The 21,358-nt window shown below is 34.1% G+C and overlaps 1 protein-coding gene and 1 non-coding gene across 2 annotated transcripts; one reads left to right on the top strand and one right to left on the bottom strand.

Moving 5' to 3' along the window:
- Nucleotides 1-6,038: 6,038 nt before the first annotated feature.
- Nucleotides 6,039-7,549, bottom strand: LOC141673004 (HMG-Y-related protein A-like). The gene is made up of 2 exons (XM_074479736.1): nucleotides 7,392-7,549; nucleotides 6,039-6,809 (listed from the first exon to the last, which is right to left on the bottom strand). Exons 1-2 carry the CDS (start codon nucleotides 7,440-7,442, stop codon nucleotides 6,297-6,299), a joined length of 564 nt encoding a protein of 187 aa, XP_074335837.1. The 5' UTR covers nucleotides 7,443-7,549; the 3' UTR covers nucleotides 6,039-6,296.
- Nucleotides 7,550-20,862: 13,313 nt separating this feature from the next.
- LOC141676123 (small nucleolar RNA R71) lies at nucleotides 20,863-20,969 on the top strand. The gene has a single exon (XR_012556730.1). It is a non-coding gene; the product is annotated as a small nucleolar RNA R71 (small nucleolar RNA).
- Nucleotides 20,970-21,358: the final 389 nt, after the last annotated feature.

Here is a 21,358-nt window from a genome sequence, read left to right as displayed (position 1 = left end):
GACGTGCAAGATTAGCAAAGATACACTAAGCCGGAAATAGAAAGATTTGGTTATCCAAAAGTAGGGTTTAGTACATGTTATTGCATGCTGTGTAATAACCAGTGTTTATTGTTCTATAAAGTAAATACTGGATGCTTTGTTAGATGTAACAATCTAGATAAGAAAATCTTGTATTCTCTCAAGAAAGAAGCTAAGCTCTTTATCAGCAAAGGGCCTAGAAATTTTGTAGCAAAATATTCTTAATATTAATATAAAATTAAGTGAGTTTTGAAATATTTGTGTTCACTGTTTTATCTGTCTAAATTCAGTACTAACACATTTAACTACAAGATTTTAATTTACTTTGTTCATCACCGTAAACACTTCAAGAAAAGCAGAAAAACACAAAAACACATTCACCCCCGGTCTGTGTGTGATTCATTATCTAACATAAGGGCACTACTAGCTATCATTTCCTTATAAATTTAATTGAAGGCATGTAATTGATTTATCTTTTATTATATATAATATTATTAAAAATACAACATCCTTTGTCAACAACAATATTATTAATATTAAGATAATATAATTTTATAGAAAATATCAAAATAATTTAATTAACATGTAATTGTTATTGTTTCTTTGGACAATAACATTAATTAGAATCATAAAAACTAATGATAAAAAATTGAAAATGAATAGAATTTTGAGAAATTATCAAAAATAATATTATTTTAATTATTTTGTGATTTTACTATTTTTTGAATTTTGTTTGCAAGAAAAGAGTGTCACCGAGGTCAACCAAAGATGCAATTAGTTGCATCTAGATTTGTGGTTGCATTTGGGTGCAATTAGCAAACTCGTCGGATTTAAATCTAGTTGCATTGATTGATAAAAAAATCGTATATTTGTAAAAATAGGTTGCAAATGAAATTAAGCACAGATTTTAATATATAAATTATGTGGAGCTCAACAATGAATTGAATTTAAAAAAAAATAACTTTTATCATTCAGATGATTTTACATTTTATTTAACAAATGACATTATTCTTCTTTTTTCCAAGTTTTTACTCATCCAGAATTTTAACTATTTCAGAAAATATTATTCATATTTAACAAATAGCCCTATATGATATTTATAAGTACACTTGTTAGCAATGTCATGTTTATGCCACTTATTTCTTTTTTTAGCTAAAGAGAGGAGTAATGACAAGTACCTAGACTCACAGTTCCCGTCACCTACCTAGACTCGGAGGGTTACATTTATTTTTTAACCTAGATGACACCCGCATACTCTTTAATCATTATATAAAACCTGTCTACCCTTTAATCATCTATGTGATACCTTTTTAACATATATATTTAATCATCTATGTAACACTTTTTTTAACGTATATATAACATCCAACTACTCTTTAATCTGTCTGGAACCTGACACTTATGCCACATTTAAATAGAACTATTTACTTTTTAATCTAGATAATACCGGCATCCTCTTTAATCTACTGAACACCTTTATATAAAATACCCGTCTACTCTTTAATCTATTTGACGGGTGTATACTTTTAAATCTTTTTAACCTACATAACACCCTCACACTCTTATATAACACCCCTACTTTTTAATCTATGTGTCTGACATGTGAATAATTCTAATTCTTTTTAACCTACATAACACTCTCACACTCTACAATTTACATGACACACTGATATCACATGTATACTTTGAAATATATTTTTTTTTAATTTTTTTAACCTACACAACACCTTGTTTAACCTATAACATATGTGTACTTAAAACATACTTTTTAAATCTTTTTTAACCTACACAAATGATTTATCTCAAACTACAAGAGAATTAGAAGAAAAATTATCTCACAAACAAAATTTTTATCTCAAACTATAAAAGATTTAAAAGAAAAATTATCTCACAAACAATTTTTTTACAAAGAATTTTATATTCAGTAAAAACATATACAACACACGGTCTAGGTTGTTTAAATTTCAAAATATTACTATTTTTATCTTAAAATTTAATGATTCAAAATATTTTTATCTCAAACTTTCAGCTAGAATATTACTCTTACAAAAATCCTAATCTACCTCTAATAAAAACATAACTAAACATAAAGTTTGTTATCTCACAAATATTTGCTTACTCAATCAGAACTTACTCTCAAATACTGTTTCTTATTACTTGTTTAATAAAATATTTTGTATCTCAACAAATTTTTACTTGGCCAAAAATTTGTCATCTCACAAATATTTACTTACTCTATATTTTCTAACAAGTATTTGTTTATTCAACAAAAATTTGCTCACTCCTAAATTTTTTTTACTTAACCAAAATTTGCTATTTTTACTACATAATATATATTCCCCAAACCAAAAATTTCACAATCCCAGCAAAAAAAAATTTATCCCATAGAGTAATTTTTGTTCTACAACCTCCTCGGCAAATTTTAACTTTAATATCTCATAAAAAAATTATCTCACAAACAATTTTATTATAATATGTATCTCAAATATTTTTGTGTTATTTATAAATAAAGAGGGAACGAAATTTAACAAATGTAAAACTAGCATACATTTTTTATTTTTTTTAGGGCATGTGCATATTCAGATATTGCTACACTTGTAGGCTCCATCATCAACTTATCTTTCAAAAAAAAACTTATCTTTATTAAAAATTTAATATATTTAGATATTGTAAAACTCTAACAACTTATTATCTGATAAAAAAAGTCTGAAAAGCAATTATATGATATTGATAAGTAGAGGCTTAGCAATATCATGTTTATGCCACTTATTTTTTTCTAGATAAAGAGAGTGAGGTATTGATAAGTACCTAGATTTGAACACTTGGCGTTATCTTTATATAACAACATTTATTTTTTTAACCTAGATGATACCGGCCTACTCTTTAATCATTATATAACATAATCTACCTATCACCTTTTTAAATTTATAGAACATCTGCATTATTTTTTAATCTATATGATTTTATATATGTATATAACATCCGTCTACTCTTTATTTTTTAATCTATGTGAAACATATATATACTTATAAATATTTTTAACCTACATAACACCTTATGATTCTATAATTTACATGAGACCCATGATACCCATGTGTATACTTAAAATATATTTTTTAAATTTTTTTAACCTACATTACACTTGCTTATTTAACCTATAATGCATGTATGCTTATAACATAATTTTTAAATTTTTTTTATCTACTCAGCACCTCTTATACATATATCATGTACATGGTTTGCTCCCCCACTTAACTTATATTTATAAACATTTTGTTAGAATTATTTTTTATCTACGAGCATAATATCATACACAATGAATATATGTTATACATCATAATTACACCATACTCAAATAATACTCAACTTTCAAATACAACAACTAGCACTCAAGCACCTAGAGATTCTTACTCTCACAAATACAAAAATTTGAAGTTTCATAAATTACAGCTACATCTATATTGTACGATCTTTTTTTTACTGGCAAACCCCGAATAAGTATAATTCAAAGAACATATACATCTGGAATATAACAATGGTTTATTATGTTGGCTTTATGGTACACTTGTAAACTTGTATATTAGATCATTTGTCCTAAATTTAAGCACAATACAAAAAGCTTGTTTAATTAATGTAAATTAAAATTTTAGCTTTAAACTATTTTATTTTATATAATTCTTACATGAGCTTTGTATTTATAATATTAATGAAACAAGTATAAAATTATTATTCTTAACAGCTAATATATTGGATGAACGTTATATTTTTAATATAATATATGATAAATATATAATATATATAAAGTTGATAAATCAATAATTTTTCCATTCCACTGATAAATGAATGAATAAAATTCTGAATTTTTTGTCTTGAAGGTTTAATTTAATTCCAAAAACCAGGCAATTTTCAATTTTTTTTTACACTTTATTTCCGCCAGGTTTAAAAATTAAAGAAAAAAAAGAGGCTCTACATTTCAAACTTCAGAGCATTGAAGAGAGTTTCAAATTCTGAACCTGGCTGGCTTTATCATTCTACAGCTCACATGCTCTTCCTAAATTCAATTACTATACTATTTCCTCGTGCCCCCACACAATGACTAATTATTATTTTTTGTTAATTCATTATTTTATTATTAAAATCTAAAGTTATACACGATCACTTGACAATCATAATTAGTAAGGCTAAAAATATAATTTTTTTGAAAAATACCTAAGGCTAAAGATATTTTTACAAATATACTATAATTTTTTTAAAAAATTGCAAAAATACTTTTTTATTTTAAAAAAATATTATTTTCCAAATTTTTTACGAAAATACTGTTTAATGCAACTTGATTCAATTAGATGCAATTTTCGACGAATTTATGTCACTCCATGTAACCTCAAATGCAACAAAAAAAAACTTGATTCAACTAATTGTATGTCTGCTTGATTTTGGTTGATTCTATATTTTTGCCAAAAAAATTAGAGGATAGTAAAATTGCAAAAAGAAATAAATAAAAAAAGCTAGTATTTTTGATAATTTTTCTTATTAAAATATGAGTTTATAAATATTTTTATGTAGTATTTAAGAAAATTAAATATACATTCACATTTTTTATTCATCAATATTAAAACTAGAGCTAAAAAAAGAATTATACTTTAGTTAAAAAAAAGACTAGAGAAAATAATGAAAATGATACCCAAAGTTTGATTTAGCTCATACCCACCTATTCAAATGGGTTTCTAAACCCCATACCTCATGGGTTTCAGGAATGGGTTTTAAAACAAAAAAATTTTAACCAAACACCTGGTATGGTCTCCAATCCAACCCCATATCTCATACCCAGATTTATTGAACCAAACACCCCCTAACTCCATATCTATAATATCTCTGTATCTGACAAATAAACTTCATACAAAATACTTTTGCTTCTTCATTCTATTACCCACAAATTAGAGGAGTAACAATCAACTATGTTTTTAAGTGCATTTCTAACTGACTCTTTATATTAGCTCTTAAATTAAAATTTGAAGATGACGTAATTTTACTTGATCCAATAGGCTCCTAATCACTCTTAAATACACTAAATTTCTCTTCTTTCTACTTAATTTTAAGAGCTACTAGCCACTCTTAACTAATATTATACAATAAATTTATGTGCAAACATTCTCTGTCCATCCACTTTTCTTTGTACTTTTATGCACATAACTTACTTTAAATAATATAAAATAAAATAAAGAGTGAATATAAGAAGTATTGTTGGAATTAGCCTATATTAAATCACTAAAAATTAATATTTTATATTATATTTAAGAGTGAGTTAGGAGACTGTTGGAAATGCTCTAACCTTTCATGCTGCTTTGAATTTGGTAAAAATTGACAAAATCATCTTAATTTAAGAATCCATCCCCAAGAAATAAACACCATTCAGTTCTTATGAAGCCATTTTCAAATTTTGTCTCTAAAAACTCGAGTTGAATTCTAACTCTATCTAACCGAGAAAATCACTTCTACATTAAATCAAAGTGAAATTCCACTTGGTGTTAAACAGTTAAAGATTGATACTCCTGCTTATTAACCACAAATCATATTCAGTTTTTTCGAGCCATGTTCAAATTTTGTCTCTAAAAACTCGAGTTAGATTCTAACACTATCTAACTCGGGCACCAAAATCACTACTACATTAAATTAAAGTGAAATTTCCACTTTGTGTTAACATTGATACCCCTGCAAATTATCACTAGCATGATGTAACATACTTAACCACAAAATTCAAAAACCATACAAGTACATTAGTTACATTAGCATACTAATGTCTACATCACTAACCCTTCATATAACATGTTGCATCTCAATCAAGTGCCCTACAACATTCCCAAACACACAAAAATAGTACAATCTGATCCGGTCATTGTAAGTGTGAAAATGATAGGTCATCAACAAACCATATGGATAGGGAAATCTGCACTTTTCAAACAACAAGAGAACCAAATATACCACCTAAATTCAAAAACATTCAAATTCAACAACTACCAAACTTAACAAATTCAAACAAACATAAGCATTAACAAAACCCAGAATTTACACAGTCTCAACTACTAATCATTCATTACCACAAAAGCAATTATCGCAAATCCACCATAGACATAATCTCCACTACAAATGCACCATAATTATCTCAATTCAACAACAAACCAACCCTAGAAATTCTCAACATAACATAGACAGAACTAATAACTACCAACACTGCATAACACGAAACCAGGTCGCGTTAGTTGAACAAAGTCGGGTTATAATTAATTAGCTTCAACACCATTTTGTCCCAAAGCAGGCTGAACCTTCCTAGGCCTGCCCCGAGCCCTTCCACTCTTCGACGGAGTTGGATCCTCCTCCTTCTCATCCTCCTTGGGCTTCTCAGTCTTAGCTTTTTTCACAGACGGAGGAGCATTAGGATCCTTCCTCGGACGGCCTCGGCCTCTCGAAGGCCCATCTGCCACAGCAGTAGCAGCAGCAGCTGGAGCAGCAGGAGGAGTTGCAGCAGCAACAACAGGCACTTCAGCAGCATTTGCGTCCTTAACCTTAGGTGGACGGCCCCTGCCACGCTTTGGTGGGGCACTCGAGCCAGGACGCATATAGTTATTCTTAGCAAACACAAGTTCCCCATCCTCTCTCAGCTTGTTGAGATGTTCAGTGAGAGAATTCATGTGGCCAGCTGGCAGATCCCCGTAGGTCGATTCGATATGTTTCCCTATTGCAGACTTGCTTGAACCATCTTTTTCCTTCAGTGCATCAATTGCTCCCATAATCATCTACACAATTAAACACATATCATTACTACATGCATACACATCATACTTATTCAAAAACACTACCAAATCTCACCAAATTTAGTTCAAATATTTCAATTTTTTTCTCATATATTTACAGATCAAAAACATTAAATCACACAAACATATATAAATTCAAAAATACTACCAAAATTCACCAATTTTAGTGCAAAAATTACAACTTTTTTTACATTAATTTACAGATCAAACACGCTAAATCTCCCCCGCCCCGCGCCTCTCTCTCCCTTTCTCCCCCAAGCCCCTCCCTCCCTCCCTCCATCTCTCCATCTCTCTCAACATGTATATCTCGAAAAAACATATAAAATCAAAACACACACACAAAAACACAAATAACAAAAACACAGACAGATGAAAAATTATAATTTACAGGCAAACAAAACATGTATATATCACAAATAAATACAGATCAAACAAAGCAAAACTATTACAACACATGACAGTGAGAGAGAGAGAGAGGGAGAGAGGGAGAGAGGGAGGGAGAGAGCAAATTCAAAAAAAAGCGAGAATCTAGGAGATATAGATACAGGATGTGTAAGTAGATACCTCAGGGTAAGTAGGGAGAGAAGCAGGCTTGGACACAGGTTCAGTAGCCATTGTTGAGTTGAGCTTTCTCTCTCACACACTAAAACACGCACACAGTGTAGACGAAGAAAACGAGAGTTAGTGAGTATTGAAAAGCACAGTAAACCAGCTCAACAAATAGGAGAGAGCTTTATGAGTGAGAAAACAAACATTTCTGTATTAACGGTTGGGATTGTGTGTTTTCGGTGATATCGGACGGTGGAGGATGGTTTCCAAAAAATTCACTCGGATTGATGAGGTGGAGGGGTTTGAGAGAGCGTGAGGGTTGTTGTCCTTGAAACTGATGGGTTGGTGAAATTACGTAAATGCCATTGGTGTTTGAATTATGGGTTTGGGGTTGTTGGCTTCACTGCTGGTTAGATTTTTTGAATTCTTTATTCAAAAATAATAAAAAAATGTTAAATTTTTGAGTAGTCTAGTTAGATTGGAATTTAACAAATTAAAAAATTATTATAAATGTGAAAATAAAATAATGGAAATTATTATTATGAACATTTCAGAGGTGCATTCAACGTAGATTCTAAAAGATTTTTCTAGATTTTTAAAATTTAATTTAGATTTGGAAAAGTGCTTCAAAATCAGGGATATTAAATAAGAAAATTCATGATCCTATGTATATCATTACGGATTTTTTAAGATACAAATTTAATGATCCAAAGACTTTTTTACCATCCTTATTTAATGTCACCAAATTTTATAGGACTTTATAAAACCCAAATTAAATACTATTGGATTTTAAAAATCTAAAAAAGATATTTACAATGGACATTCAATATATCCCCTAAAATTCATTAGACTGTAAAATTATTTTTCAAAAACTAGTAAATAATGTCACGTTTCGCAACGATACAATGATTTTTGCTAAAATTCTAATATAATTTTTTTACTATAATTTAGATAAAAATTAATTTGAGTCACCCCAAAATTAATTTGAGAAGCGCTTAGACCACACAACCGATCATGGCTTAGACCCCAAAATTTATAACTTTCAAAACTCAAGGCTTAAATTAAACAAGACATTTAAAACTTAAAATAATATAGGAGATGAACAACTAACAGTGTTGTCTCTAACGCATAAATACTAACAAATTTTGCACATATCAATTGCACTATAAATTTTATTTTAACACCAAAATCACTTTAATTTCAAATTATAATAATGGTTATGCGTATTTTAACACAACCATTGTACTTGCTGCCCTGGATCGTTATTACGAAGAAACTCGGGAAAATAAGAAATTTGCATGGCAAAATTACAAAATCACGCTGGGTTTTCCTTGCATGCCTTATTTCTACTTGGTATTTTAAAGGGCATATTGGATTATTGATGCTCATATCCATCCAATAACCATTCTCAACAACACTTCTGATCTTAAAAAAATCGTCTCTACCCCAAGGGATGTTTATTGGGTTCCCCCACCTAATGGAATGTTGAAAGTAAATGTGCATCTGGTTAACTTTGATTACCACATGCCTAATGCCTAATGACAATGAACATCCGTCCAGATGTAAATTTTGACTTAGCCAAAATTTCATCTTTATGGAGAAATCAAATTTGATTCCAACTGCATTACAAATTGCTTAGACATCAAAATAATTTAGGAATAATTAAGCATAACTAACTCACTTATCAACCTAGTAAAAGTGGACTCATCAAGTGGCTTGGTAAAGATGTCTGCAAGTTGCTTCTCACTTGGAACAAAATGAAGTTCCACAGTACCATTCATGACATGTTCTCTAATGAAACGGTACTTGATGTCAATGTGCTTTGTCCTTAAATGTTGCACAGGATTTTCAGTTATGCCAATGACACTTGTGTTGTCACAGAAAATTGGAATCTTGTCCACTTGTAGACCATAATACAATAATTGATTTTTCATCCATAAAATTTGTGCACAACAACTGCTAGCAGCAAGAAGTAGAGACTGCATTTTGTTTCTTACTAAACTAGGACACTAGCTTGTTTCCTAGAAATTGACAGGTTCATGTTGTACTTTTTCTATCAATTTTACAACTTGCATAATCTCCATCTGAATAACCAATTAGATCAAAACTAGAATCTCTAGGATACCAAATGTCAAATTTTGGTGTTCCTTTGAGATATCTGAAAATTCTCTTAATAGGTACTAAATGAGATTCTCTAAGATCAGCTTGAAATCTAGCACAAAGACAAGTAGCAAATATTATATATGGCCTACTAGCTGTTAAATATAAAAGAGAGCCAACCATGCCTCTATAGCTTGAAATGTCCACAAACTTTTCAGTAGTGTTCAATTCAAGTTTATTGGAAGTGGCCATGTGAGTTTTTATAGATGTGCAATCCATTAAGTCAAATTTCTTTAAAAGATCATAAATGTATTTGGTTTGACTCATGAATATTCCATCACTAACTTGCTTAACTTGTAAACCAAGAAAGTAAGTTAGTTCTCCCATCATGCTCATTTCATATTTACTTTGCATCAATTTGGAATTTTTTTTGTAAAGTTTCTCATCCGTAGAGCCAAATATAATATCATCTACATAAATCTGAACAAGTATACTAGAGCCATTAACATTTTTAAAGAAAAGAGTTTTTATCAACAGTACCTCTTGTGAAGTGATTTTCTAAAAGGAACTTTGATAAAGTATCATATCAGGCTCTAGGTGTTTGCTTCAAACCATACAGTTCTTTCAAAAGATAGTAGACATAATCAGGAAAATTAGGGTCTTCAAAACCAGGAGGCTGACTAACATAGACTTCCTCCTCCAAATCTCCATTTAGAAAGGCACTTTTGACATCCATTTGATAGACTTTGAAATTGGCATGGGCTGCATAGGCTAAGAAAATTCTGATGGCCTCAAGTCTTACAACAGGAGCAAAAGTTTCATCAAAATCTATTCCTTCTTGTTGACAGTATCCCTTAGAAACCAATCTAGCTTTGTTCCCGACAACTATACCATTTTCATCCATCTTGTTTCTGAATACCCACTTGGTGTCAATTGGATTCTTTCCTTTAGGCTTGGGTACCAGCTTCCATACCTTGTTCTTTTCAAATTGGTTTAGCTCCTCCTACATAGCTAAAACCCAATCAGGATCCAACAAAGCTTCTTCTACCTTTTTAGGTTCTTCTTGAGACAGAAAGCTGTTGTATAGACATTCTTCCTGAGTTTCTTTCCTAGTCTGCACTCTTGAAGTTGCATCATCGATAATAAGTTCAAATGGGTGATCTCTAGTCCATTTTATTTGTTGAGGTAGATTAGCTCTAGATGAAGAGGCCTCATAGTTGTCTTGATATGTGACTGAGTTTTGATTAGAAGAAACTCCCCTGAGTTTGTGGATCTTTGACTTGAAGTTGGGGTCCATTCTGAGTGTGATCTGTATTGACTTTCAACTCCTATTGATGGCTTAACGGATGTTGATCTTTGCCTTTCGACGGATGATGCAATTTGTCTCTCAACGAATGATGCACTTAGTCTTTCGATGGATGTTGAATTATGTGCTTTATTTGTTGCTGACTTTTCTGCAGTATCCTTATAGATTATTTCTTGATCACTTTCATCTCCACTATCATCACAAATCATCTTAACATTGTCAAATTTGAGGCTTTCATGGAAACCTTCAACATGTAGTCCTTCAATCTTCTTATCAGCAAACACAACATGTACAGATTCCATAACAATGGTGGTTCTGAGATTATAGACTCTATATGTTTTTCCAACTGCATACCCAACAAAAATACCTTCATCTGCTTTGGCATCAAACTTTCCATGCTGCTCAGTTTGATTCCTTAGAATATAGCATTTACAGCCAAAGACATGGTGAAAGTTTAGTGTTGGTTTCCTTTTCTTGAATAATTGATAGGGAGCCATGAAGAATATTTGCATGCAGTATTTACAGCTTCAGCTCAAAAGTAAGTTGGTAATTTTAATTCTTCTAGCATTGTCCTTGTAGTTTCAATAGGAGATCTATTCTTTCTTTCCACCACTCCATTTTGTTGTGGAGTTCTAGCTGCTGAAAATTCATGCATGATTCCATTTTCTTCACAAAATAGCCTCGTAACAGAATTTTTGAACTCAGTTTCATTGTCACTCCTGATTCTTCTAACCTTGAGATCAGGATGATTGTTGACTTGTCTTATATGATTGATAATGATTTCACTAGCTTCATCTTTAGATTTGAGAAAATATGTCCAAGTCAACTTTGAGAAATAATCAATAATCACTAGGCAGTATCTTTTCTTTGAGATTGACAACACATTGACTGGTCCAAACAAATCCATATGCAGTAGTTTTAGAGGTTCTTCAATTGTAGATTCAAGCTTCTTTTTGAATGATGCCTTGATCTATTTTCCTTTCTCACAGGCATCACACAGACCATCCTTTGAGAACTCAACTTGAGGAATGCCTCTTACAAGATCTTTCCTGACTAATTTATTCATAGTCTTGAATTTCAGATGGGACAGTTTCTTCTGCCATAGCCAACTTTCACCTTGACTTGCTTTGCTGAAAAGACAAGTAATAGAATTTGCACTAGATGAGTTGAAGTTAGATAAATACACATTTCCTTTTCTCACTCCAGTGAGAACCACTTTATTGTCCTTCTTGTTTGTAACAACACATGCTTCAGAATTGAATGTTACTGAGTTGCCCTTATCAAAAAGCTGGCTGACACTCAAAATATTGTGTTTGAGTCCATCCACTAGAGCAACTTCTTCAATGATGACACTGTCTTTAGAAATCAAGCCATATCCCACAATATACCCTTTGTTGTCATCTCCAGAAGTAATACTTGGGCCAGCTCTCTCCTTGAACTTAGTGAGCATGGTAGAATCTCCAGTCATATGCCTTGAGCAACCACTATCCAAATACCAAATATTCTTTCTATTTCCCTGCACACATCAAAACCAAATCAAGTTGATTTTAGTACCCAAGTTTCCTTGGGTCCTGCCTTGTTAGCCTTCTTTTTAGGTTTCTTAGGCTTGTCCCCATTTGACTCAGGTGATTGTGATTCAACCTTGGTCAATAGATTAGGGCTTTGAAAACCATTCACAATTGCAGAATTATCATGCACAAGTTAATTAACATGAAATGGCATATTATGTGCAAACATGTTATTCCTGTATGACATGCTAAATGGCATTTAAGGCATACTAAATGCAACATAGTAAGGATTTTGTGCAAATGGCATATTAGCAAATTGTGCATTCAGATTGTGTGCAGGCATAATATTCATAGGCATTGTGGGCATGCTAGGAAATGAGGGAGGTGCGGACATAGGTGCAGGCATAGCAGATTTGTAATTAACAGACAGATGATTAACACTACCACACTTAACAAAGATTTTTCTAGGTGCATATTTATCAGGTGTGTAGTTGTTATATTTGTTAATTCCTCCTTTTCCATTTCTATTTTTTTCCTTTTTGAGTCTGCTTTAACCTCAATTTTCTCCAATCTGTCATTCAATTGCTTGATTGACAGATGTCCTACATTAGCTCTCTTGTTTTCCTTGACTTGACTTTTTTCTCAAGTAACAAAGTTCTTGGAAACTGATCCATATTTTTCATATAACTTAGCTAGCTTGACTTTACTAACTGGCTTTCTTTCACTTGACGGATGTGGTTCTTTGTCATTCAACGGATGAATCTTTTTGTCATTCGATGAATGAATCTTTTTGTTATTCGACGGATAATCTTCATTATCCGTTGAATCCACATCTGTTGAAAGTCCTTCTTCCAAACTAGGATCCAGTTTCTCTTTACTCTTTTTACAGGCTTTCTCATACAAAGACTCTATACCTTGAACTTTGGTAATTTGAGTATGGACATCTCTAAATGACTTCCAAGCCTTAATTACCTCCTGCTCTCATTCAAGTTGCTTTCTTCAAATCTCCTATTTTTTTAAGGATTCAGTCAGTTCTTCCTTAGCAATTCTACACTCTATTTTCAGTTTCTCAAACTCAATAAATTAAGTTTCCAACACAACATTTCTCTCACTTAAAAACATATTGTTATCTTTAATTCTGGTATTTTCTTTAGTGAGTGACTTAAGTGTAACACGCAAGTTATACAACTCTGTGGACATGTCATTTATAGCACCATTACATTCAGCTTTAGAAATATGTGCTAGATTAGTGGTGATTACCTGATTGCTTGAAGAACTGACCTCTGTTTTATCTAATTTGGCCATTAGAGCTAGACTGACATAGCTTGTTTCTTCATATTCATCTACCCCATCGGCTGCCCAGCCATTATCTTGAGTCAAGAAAGAATTTCCTTTTGTTTGAGCAATTCAAAGTATTTCTTTTTGTAATCTAAAGGCTCAAACTTCTTTCTTTCAGAATCAGGCTTTCTGCATTCACTAGCAAAATGACCACTCAAGCCACATTTGAAACATTTGAATTTGGATTTATCCACCATGTTTCTATTTGGCTTGGATGCTCCAAAATTCTTCTTGAATTTGAGCTTGGAAAACCTTCTTGATAGGAAGGCTATATGTTTATCTATGTCTTCCATTTCATCTTGACTGAGATGGTCTTCGTGCTCAGCCACTGACCCTTTTCTTTTTTCTTCACAAACCCTGGAGTTTGGTGTAGATTCCACAGCTTCAACCTTCACCTCTTTCACTCTCTCTTATTCAGCTACCAAAGCTACATATCCTCCTTTCTTTCTTCCTTTCTCTATTTGCTCATCTTGTTCCATTTCAAGCTCATAAGTCTTCGAAATGTCATACAGCCTCTCCAAAGTAAATTCCTTTTAATATTGAGAATTTCTGAGAGAGACAGTCATGACTTCCACTCTTTTGGTAGAGATCTAAGGAACCTCAGGTTTGAATCTTTTGTTTGATAGACCATTCCATGCAGCTTTAGTGCATTTAGTAGTTTTTGAAATTTACTAATATGTCACTTAAAGATTCATTATCTTCACAATGAAAGTGCTCATACTGCTGGATTAGAAGTTGTATTTTATTTTCCTTCACTTGTTCAGTTCCATCACAAATAATCTGAATTGTATCCCATATATCTTTAGCAGTCTTACAGTTAATGACATTGTCAAACATATCTCCATCAAGACCATTGAACAGAATGTTCATAGCCTTCTTGTCTTTGTGTACTTGCTCAATGTATTCATCTGTCCATTCGACTTGTGGCTTTGGAACAGTTTGCTCATCACCTACAGCTCCTTCAGTATCTGTAACAGCTTTTCTAGGGACATGAGGTCCTTTCTCAATGCAATCTACATAACTTTCATCTTGAGAGAGCAGAAGCAGGTGCATTTTCACCTTCCAATGGTGATAGTTGTATTTGTCCATGAATGGAATCTTTACTCCAACATCCTTCCTGCTCATCTTGTTAGTTACTCAGATCTTTAAACTCTTAGTGTGTCAAGAGCTTGCTCTGATACCAATTTTTAATCCCAGACAATCTAACAGTTGAATTACAGAAGATAGGGGGGTTAAATGTAATTCTTCATTTTTTCTTGATTTTAAGAACTTCTCAAATAAATATTCCTAACAATATTTGAATATGCAGAATTGTGGAATGAAAGTATTGATGGATTTAAAACACATAGTAATTTAAACACAAGTTTTTAAAAACTTTCTGGTGGATTGAACTTATCCACCACAGATATATATTTCAATAACTCTGTGATACAAAGATTGTACACAGCTGCTTATAAGTAAAATCACAAAGAATAGAGAAATTTTTCAGAGATACAGCTTTTTCTATTTCTCTAGTTAATTGCATAATTTATTACTAGATACTCTTGGTTTATATATTACCAAGTTACAAGTGAATAAGACAAGCTAATAAAACTGGCCACTGGATATCAACTCCTGTGGCTCTGAATACAGTCCCCAATGCCTGGGTAAGGTCATGTGTATACCTGCTATGGATGTCATGCATCGCATCTATCCTCCTCATCAAGGCGCTAAACCCAAACCAGCACTGTCCTCTGCTTCCTTCTGCTGCTGCTGCTGCGACTGTGAAGGACCGGCCTCATCCAACTGATGCCTCTAAGCTGCTCTGCTCGCCTGAGTCGTACCACCAGCATATGTCTGATCAGCTGGATGGCCACACGGTAAGTGGTCATAGGAGTAACCGAGCCCCTTCTCATCAGCCTTTCCCCCGTACCACTCCTGCATCACAGCTATCGTCTAACTATCAATCGGGGCACTAGGCACCTGCAGTTGTTCGTGTGTGGGCCAATGAACTCTAACGGCCACACATAGCTTCATCACAATTGATGCATACGGAATGTAACCCGTAGTGCTGCCTCACAGAAACCTCAATATACCCTGATAAATCACAGACCCCAAGTCCACATAATCACCCTGCAGAATACCCCACAACAGCTTTGCCCGGTCCACCGTAACATCATGCACATGTGATGAAGGCATAATCTTAGCACAATAAATGATTTCCATGCACGGGCATACCTATTCATGCATGATGCAGGGAAGTGGCATACTCGTTCGTGCCCCTCTTGAACTTCCAGTGAGTCTCAGGAACACACAACATAGCAATAATCAATTCCAAGTAAAAATCCTCGCCGGTCTTCATCACCCAATCATCCTGACCCAGCTGTCTCTCGGGCTGATTTATCACCCGACGAATAGCCTCAGCATTGTAATCCACCGTCAACCCCCTCACCATAGTAAAACCATTCTTATCCGCCTTCGCATTTGCGTAAAACTCGTGAACCACACTCATGGGCACAGGAGCGGGTGCCTCGCAAAAAGCGACCCAACCCATCTCCAGAATCATCTCAAGCAACTTACCATCTCTCCCCGATGGTAGAAATCCTCTCTCATTGGCTATCGGCTTCGATAGCAACCTCGTATACTCCGCTTCAGCCTCCGGAGTAGAAAACCTGGGCCTCACACCGCCAACACTCGAAGAATCGGTGGTGCTGTTGCTAACTTGAATTCTTTGTCTCTTGGGTGCCATTGAATTCGAATAAGTTTGAGAAATGAAAAGTGCATAAGAGAGATTTAGGTTTTAGAATTTCCGAGATCAAGTGGACAATAAAAACGGCACTAACCACCTCCCGGTTTGCCGTATCTCCATAGTAATGCTTCAACTGTTGTCCATTCACCTTGAATGCTTGGCCTGGATCATTCTCAAAATCTCCATCGCTCCAAACCCGGGTCAGAAGTTTGAGGTTCACAACACACACACAATATATTAACCTGCATATAAAATATTATATGCATTGACCCTTCTTTACACAACCACATATCACAACAGGTTAAAGTATGAAAACAAGCCATAACCTTAACTTTTATTATATCGTACCAAAAACCCAACTAGTTCAATTTACAACTGATAATGATGTCATTCTTATAATCTCGTATAACTCATCTACAATAATAAGCTCCTGCTAGCTCGATCCAACTTAACCTAGAATCCTAGCTCGCACACTAGACAGGGAATCCTCTAGACAGGGAATCCTCGTTACGAACAATTTCCTTTTCAACTATAGAATAACATAAACAAATTTGCAAGAGTGAGCTAACTAGCTCACCAAGTCATAATAGCAATAACTGAGGTTAAACAATTATCAGTTGAAATGATTCATAGTAATCAAGTTTCTTGATAAGCAATTATTAGAATTGGATATTCATTTTCATTAAAAAAACCAAGGTTAGGCTGCTGATCAGTCACACACTAACCCCGAGCAAGGCTCCCAGCTTTGCTCTATATACCGGATCCAAGGCACACATTGGCCTATTATAACCACAAATCTGGTCCGACCCCGAATCTGGTCCATATTTAAAACAATCCAATTCCATAATAATAACATGATAAACAATGTAAATCAATAAACTGAATCATAAATAACATTTATCTTGAAGCATATGGTGATTCACAATACCATGAAGATATAACAAGGTAAACAGAAAGATTGACTTTTAATTCAGCGAAAGAATCAGAATATAGAAGAACAAGGTTCAATGGTTACAAGGAATGGTCTTCTGTTATACAAGGCATAAAGGTTCGTATGTTAAGCAATCTCATATCAAGTATCAGTATGTGATATATATGTATTTGTGGAATAGTTTCGTATATGTGTGGTTCATATCCAAGAATTCCATAATAAATGGTTTACAAGAAGTCATGCTTGCGGCTCAAGATCAATAAGAATCAGGGTTTAGGGTTAAGTACTTCAAAGTACTTGCAATATAGAACAAGAACTATTCGAAATAATTGCAACATAATGAAGAGAATTCATAAGTACTTACAATACATTACAAGAAAGATCAGAAGCACTTGCCTTATCACAGATGATTTCCAACCTTACTTGTACTCATCTAACAGTTCTACTCATCAATCATTTTCCTTCTTTTTCTATGCCTTGCTTCTATTCATCGATCACTTGCTTCCTTTTTCTACACTTCAGTTCTATTTACTAATCACTGGCTTTCTTTTCTATGCCTCACTTACTCTTGATTTTTGCACAGAAATGGATGGTTGATTCAGAAAGAGCTTTTCGAGAGCTTCGATTTGATATATAGCACGTCGATTCTGAATTCGATAACGCCTTCATTTGTGAGTTTGATTTTAAAAAACGTAGTGATTTTAGGGGGTTTTCTCTGGAAATTATATAGTTTTATTATTTGCAAATGATTATCTATACAAAATACAATAATGTATTCACTATTTATATTTATGGAATATTAATACGTGTTGGATCGTATTTGATCGAAAAAATAAGTTACTTAGCCGTTAAGTAACGGCAAAAACGATCCGATTGGATAATGTTTTGGATAACTATCAACCTGTTTTGGATAACTACTAAAACTTTTGGATAATTATCAAAAGTTTTGGATAACCATCAAAATGAGCTTCTTATAAAACACTTTATACGAAAATAATGTTATCGAAATGATTATCGTATCGAAAATTTTGCGTCGGGACGCGCACAGGTCAAACCGTAGTCCGAATTGAAAAGGTTAAAACACGAAAAATGTCCGGAATTATCAGATTAGGTTAGAAAAGAGTTTTCTGAAGAGTTTTGGGTTATAAAAACGTAAAAATAGTTGAAGTTGGAAGATTCCCGGCATTACAAAATAGTTTTGTAATAATTCTGAAAATAATTAATAAATTCATAAATCATTATAAAATCATATAACAGTCCAAAAATTACCATAAAAATATCACAATTATTTATATTTTATTCTGAACATAATAAAAATAACATACTTATACTTTACCACATATAAACATCCACTTATCAACACCAATCATCAGATAATTCAACAAAAATCACATAATAATCACATAATAATTATTTATCGATAAAAATAATTACACGCTATGTCCCGGATATTACATCTTTCATTATCAAATTTAGCCTCCTTTGTTGCTCAACAGTTGGCTTGCTTCCTTCCTCTAGCAGAATTTTATGCATGCAATAAAAGGGCTGATTCCCTTGATATCTGCTATAGTCCATCCAATTGCCGATTTGAATTCTCTCAGAATCCTCAAGAGCTTTTCCTCATCATTACCTGAAAGGTCAGATGCAATAATAACAGGCAAAGTAGATGTATCACATAAAAACGCATACCTTAAGTGTTCAAGCAAAGGCTTAAGCTCAAGTGTAGGGCTTCCTCAATAGATGGCTTGAGGCGCTTTGGAGAATTTTCCAGCTCTTCCAATTCAAGAAATTCAAACGGCATATCCAGCCTTCGCTTCCACGGAGAAGCATTCAAAAACTGCAACTGTTCATCACCTTCATCATCTTCAATATCTAAATTTCCCAATAAGGCCTTCCCTAATGCATCAGACCTTAGCATTTGATCAAGTTATGAAGTAACCACATAATCGACCAATTCCACTTTTGAGCACTCCTCATTATCGGTAAGGAATTTCATGGCATTGAAAATATTAAAAGTCACATCCTGATCCAGTACTCGCATAGTGAGCTCACCCTTCTGCACATCAATCAAGGTTCGGCCCGTAGCCAAGAATGGTCTTCCCAAGATTATGTGAATCTTCTTATCCTCCTCGAAATCAAGAATTACAAAGTCAGCAGGAATGATGAGTTTGTCCACCTTGACCAAAACATCCTCCACAAAGCCTCATGGATATGTAATCCAACGATCGGCCAACTGCAAGGACATATAATTAGGCCTAGGATCAGGTAAATCCAACTTCTTGAAGACAGAAAAAGGCATCAAGTTGTTGCTAGCTCCCAAATCACATAAACACTTGTCGAATGACAAGTTTCCAATGGTGCATGGAATAGTGAAGCTTCTAGGATCTTTAAGCTTCGGAGGATACTTCTGTTGCAGCACAGTATTGCATTCCTTTGTGAGAGCTACAGTCTCTAAGTCATCTAGCTTCACTTTCCGAGAGAGAATACCTTTCATAAACTTCGCATAGATAGGCATCTGTTCAAGAGCTTCAGTGAAAGATATGTTGATATGAAGTTTCTTGAACACCTCTAGAAACTTCGCAAACTGCTTATCCAACTTCTGCTTCTGCAGCCTCTTAGGAAAAGGAGGTGGAGGATCTGTTTCTCAGGAGGAAAGGAGGTGGAGGATATATCTGCTTCTGCAGCCTCCTGTATTACCCTCAGGAGGAGTGTGTTCCACAGTTTTCTTCCTTGGTTCCACTTCTGCTTCCTTCTGCACTTTTTCTTCAGCCACATCTTCATATTCTTGAATTTGAGCTTTTTCTTGACTTGCAACCTTCCCAGAACTCAATGTAATTGCCTTAACCTGCTCTTTTGCTTCCTTCTTGCCTGAAACTTTTGTGTCACTAGGGAGTGTACTAGGTTGTCGATTCAACAAGGCATTGGCAATCTGCCCAATTTGATTTTCCAAGGTCTTAATAGAAACCGCTTGGCTCTTGCACATGAGCCTCAACTCCTCCAATTCAGATTTTTTATTAGATTGTTGCAGTTGGAGTTATTGTCTTGGTGTGTATTGCGGTTGCTGAAAACCAGGAGGGTTGTATTGCTTTGCTGCATACTGCTGAGAAGGCTGCTGCACCGCATTCTGAGTGTTGCTCCAGCTGAAGTTAGGATGATTGCGGTTGTTGGGATGATAGGTGGCTGGAACTGGTTGTTGCGACCTCTGGAAGTTGCTCACGAACTGAGCTGATTCACTAGAAATAGCACACTGCTCTGTCTCATGGGCACCAGCACAAAGCTCACAGACACTAGTGATCTGATTAACTTCATAATTAGCCAAAGAATCCACCTTCATCAAAGCCTTAAGCTGAGCAGCTATAGCAGTAGCTGCATCTACCTCCAGAATTCTCGCTACCTTGCCTTGAGTTAGTCTCTAAGAAGAGTTCTGGTATTCATTAGCAGCCATCAGTTCAATCAAATCATATGCTTCCTCGTAGCTCTTAGCCCATAAGGCTCCATCTGATGCTGCATCAAGCATGGGTCTAGAAGTTGCACCCAAGCCATTATAAAAGCAGTTTATAATCATCCAATCAGGCATCCCATGATGAGGACATTTTCTAAGCATCTTCTTATAACGATCCCAAGCTTCACACAAAGATTCTCCCGATTGCTGCGCAAATTGAGTAAGAGCATTCCTGATTGCAGCTGTCTTCGCCATAGGGAAGAATTTAGTAAGAAACTTCTGAGCAAGATCTTCCCACTTGGTGATAGAGCCTGGTGGTAGAGAATGCAACCAACACTTAGCGTTATCCCTCAGAGAAAATGGGAAAAGCCTTAGCTTTATAGCATCTTCAGACACATTGTTGAATTTGAAGGTGTCACAGATCTCGACGAAATCTCTAATATGCATATTGGGATCTTCCGTTGGAGAACCCCCAAACTGAACCGAATTTTGCACCATCTGAATCGTGCTAGCCTTGATTTCAAAAGCTTTAGCCGCGGTGGCTGGTCTGACAATGCTAGACTGAATATCATTGATCTTCGACTGAGAGTAGTCCATCAAAGCCTTTGTATTTGCATATGGTTCACCCA

The sequence above is a fragment of the Apium graveolens genome, chromosome 7 (assembly GCF_009905375.1).
Source record: "Apium graveolens cultivar Ventura chromosome 7, ASM990537v1, whole genome shotgun sequence".
NCBI classification, from domain to species: Eukaryota; Viridiplantae; Streptophyta; class Magnoliopsida; order Apiales; family Apiaceae; genus Apium; species Apium graveolens.
The sequence above is the reverse complement of the archived record's forward strand: the minus strand, read 5'-3'. Positions and strand labels throughout refer to the sequence as shown.

Bases quoted from the DNA above. Each gene is read 5' to 3' on its own strand.
- LOC141673004 (XM_074479736.1), bottom strand. From the start codon at position 7,442: ATGGCTACTGAACCTGTGTCCAAGCCTGCTTCTCTCCCTACTTACCCT. The intron at 6,810-7,391 runs GTATCTACTTAC...TTAATTGTGTAG, and splicing joins CTCTCCCTACTTACCCTGAG to ATGATTATGGGAGCAATTGA.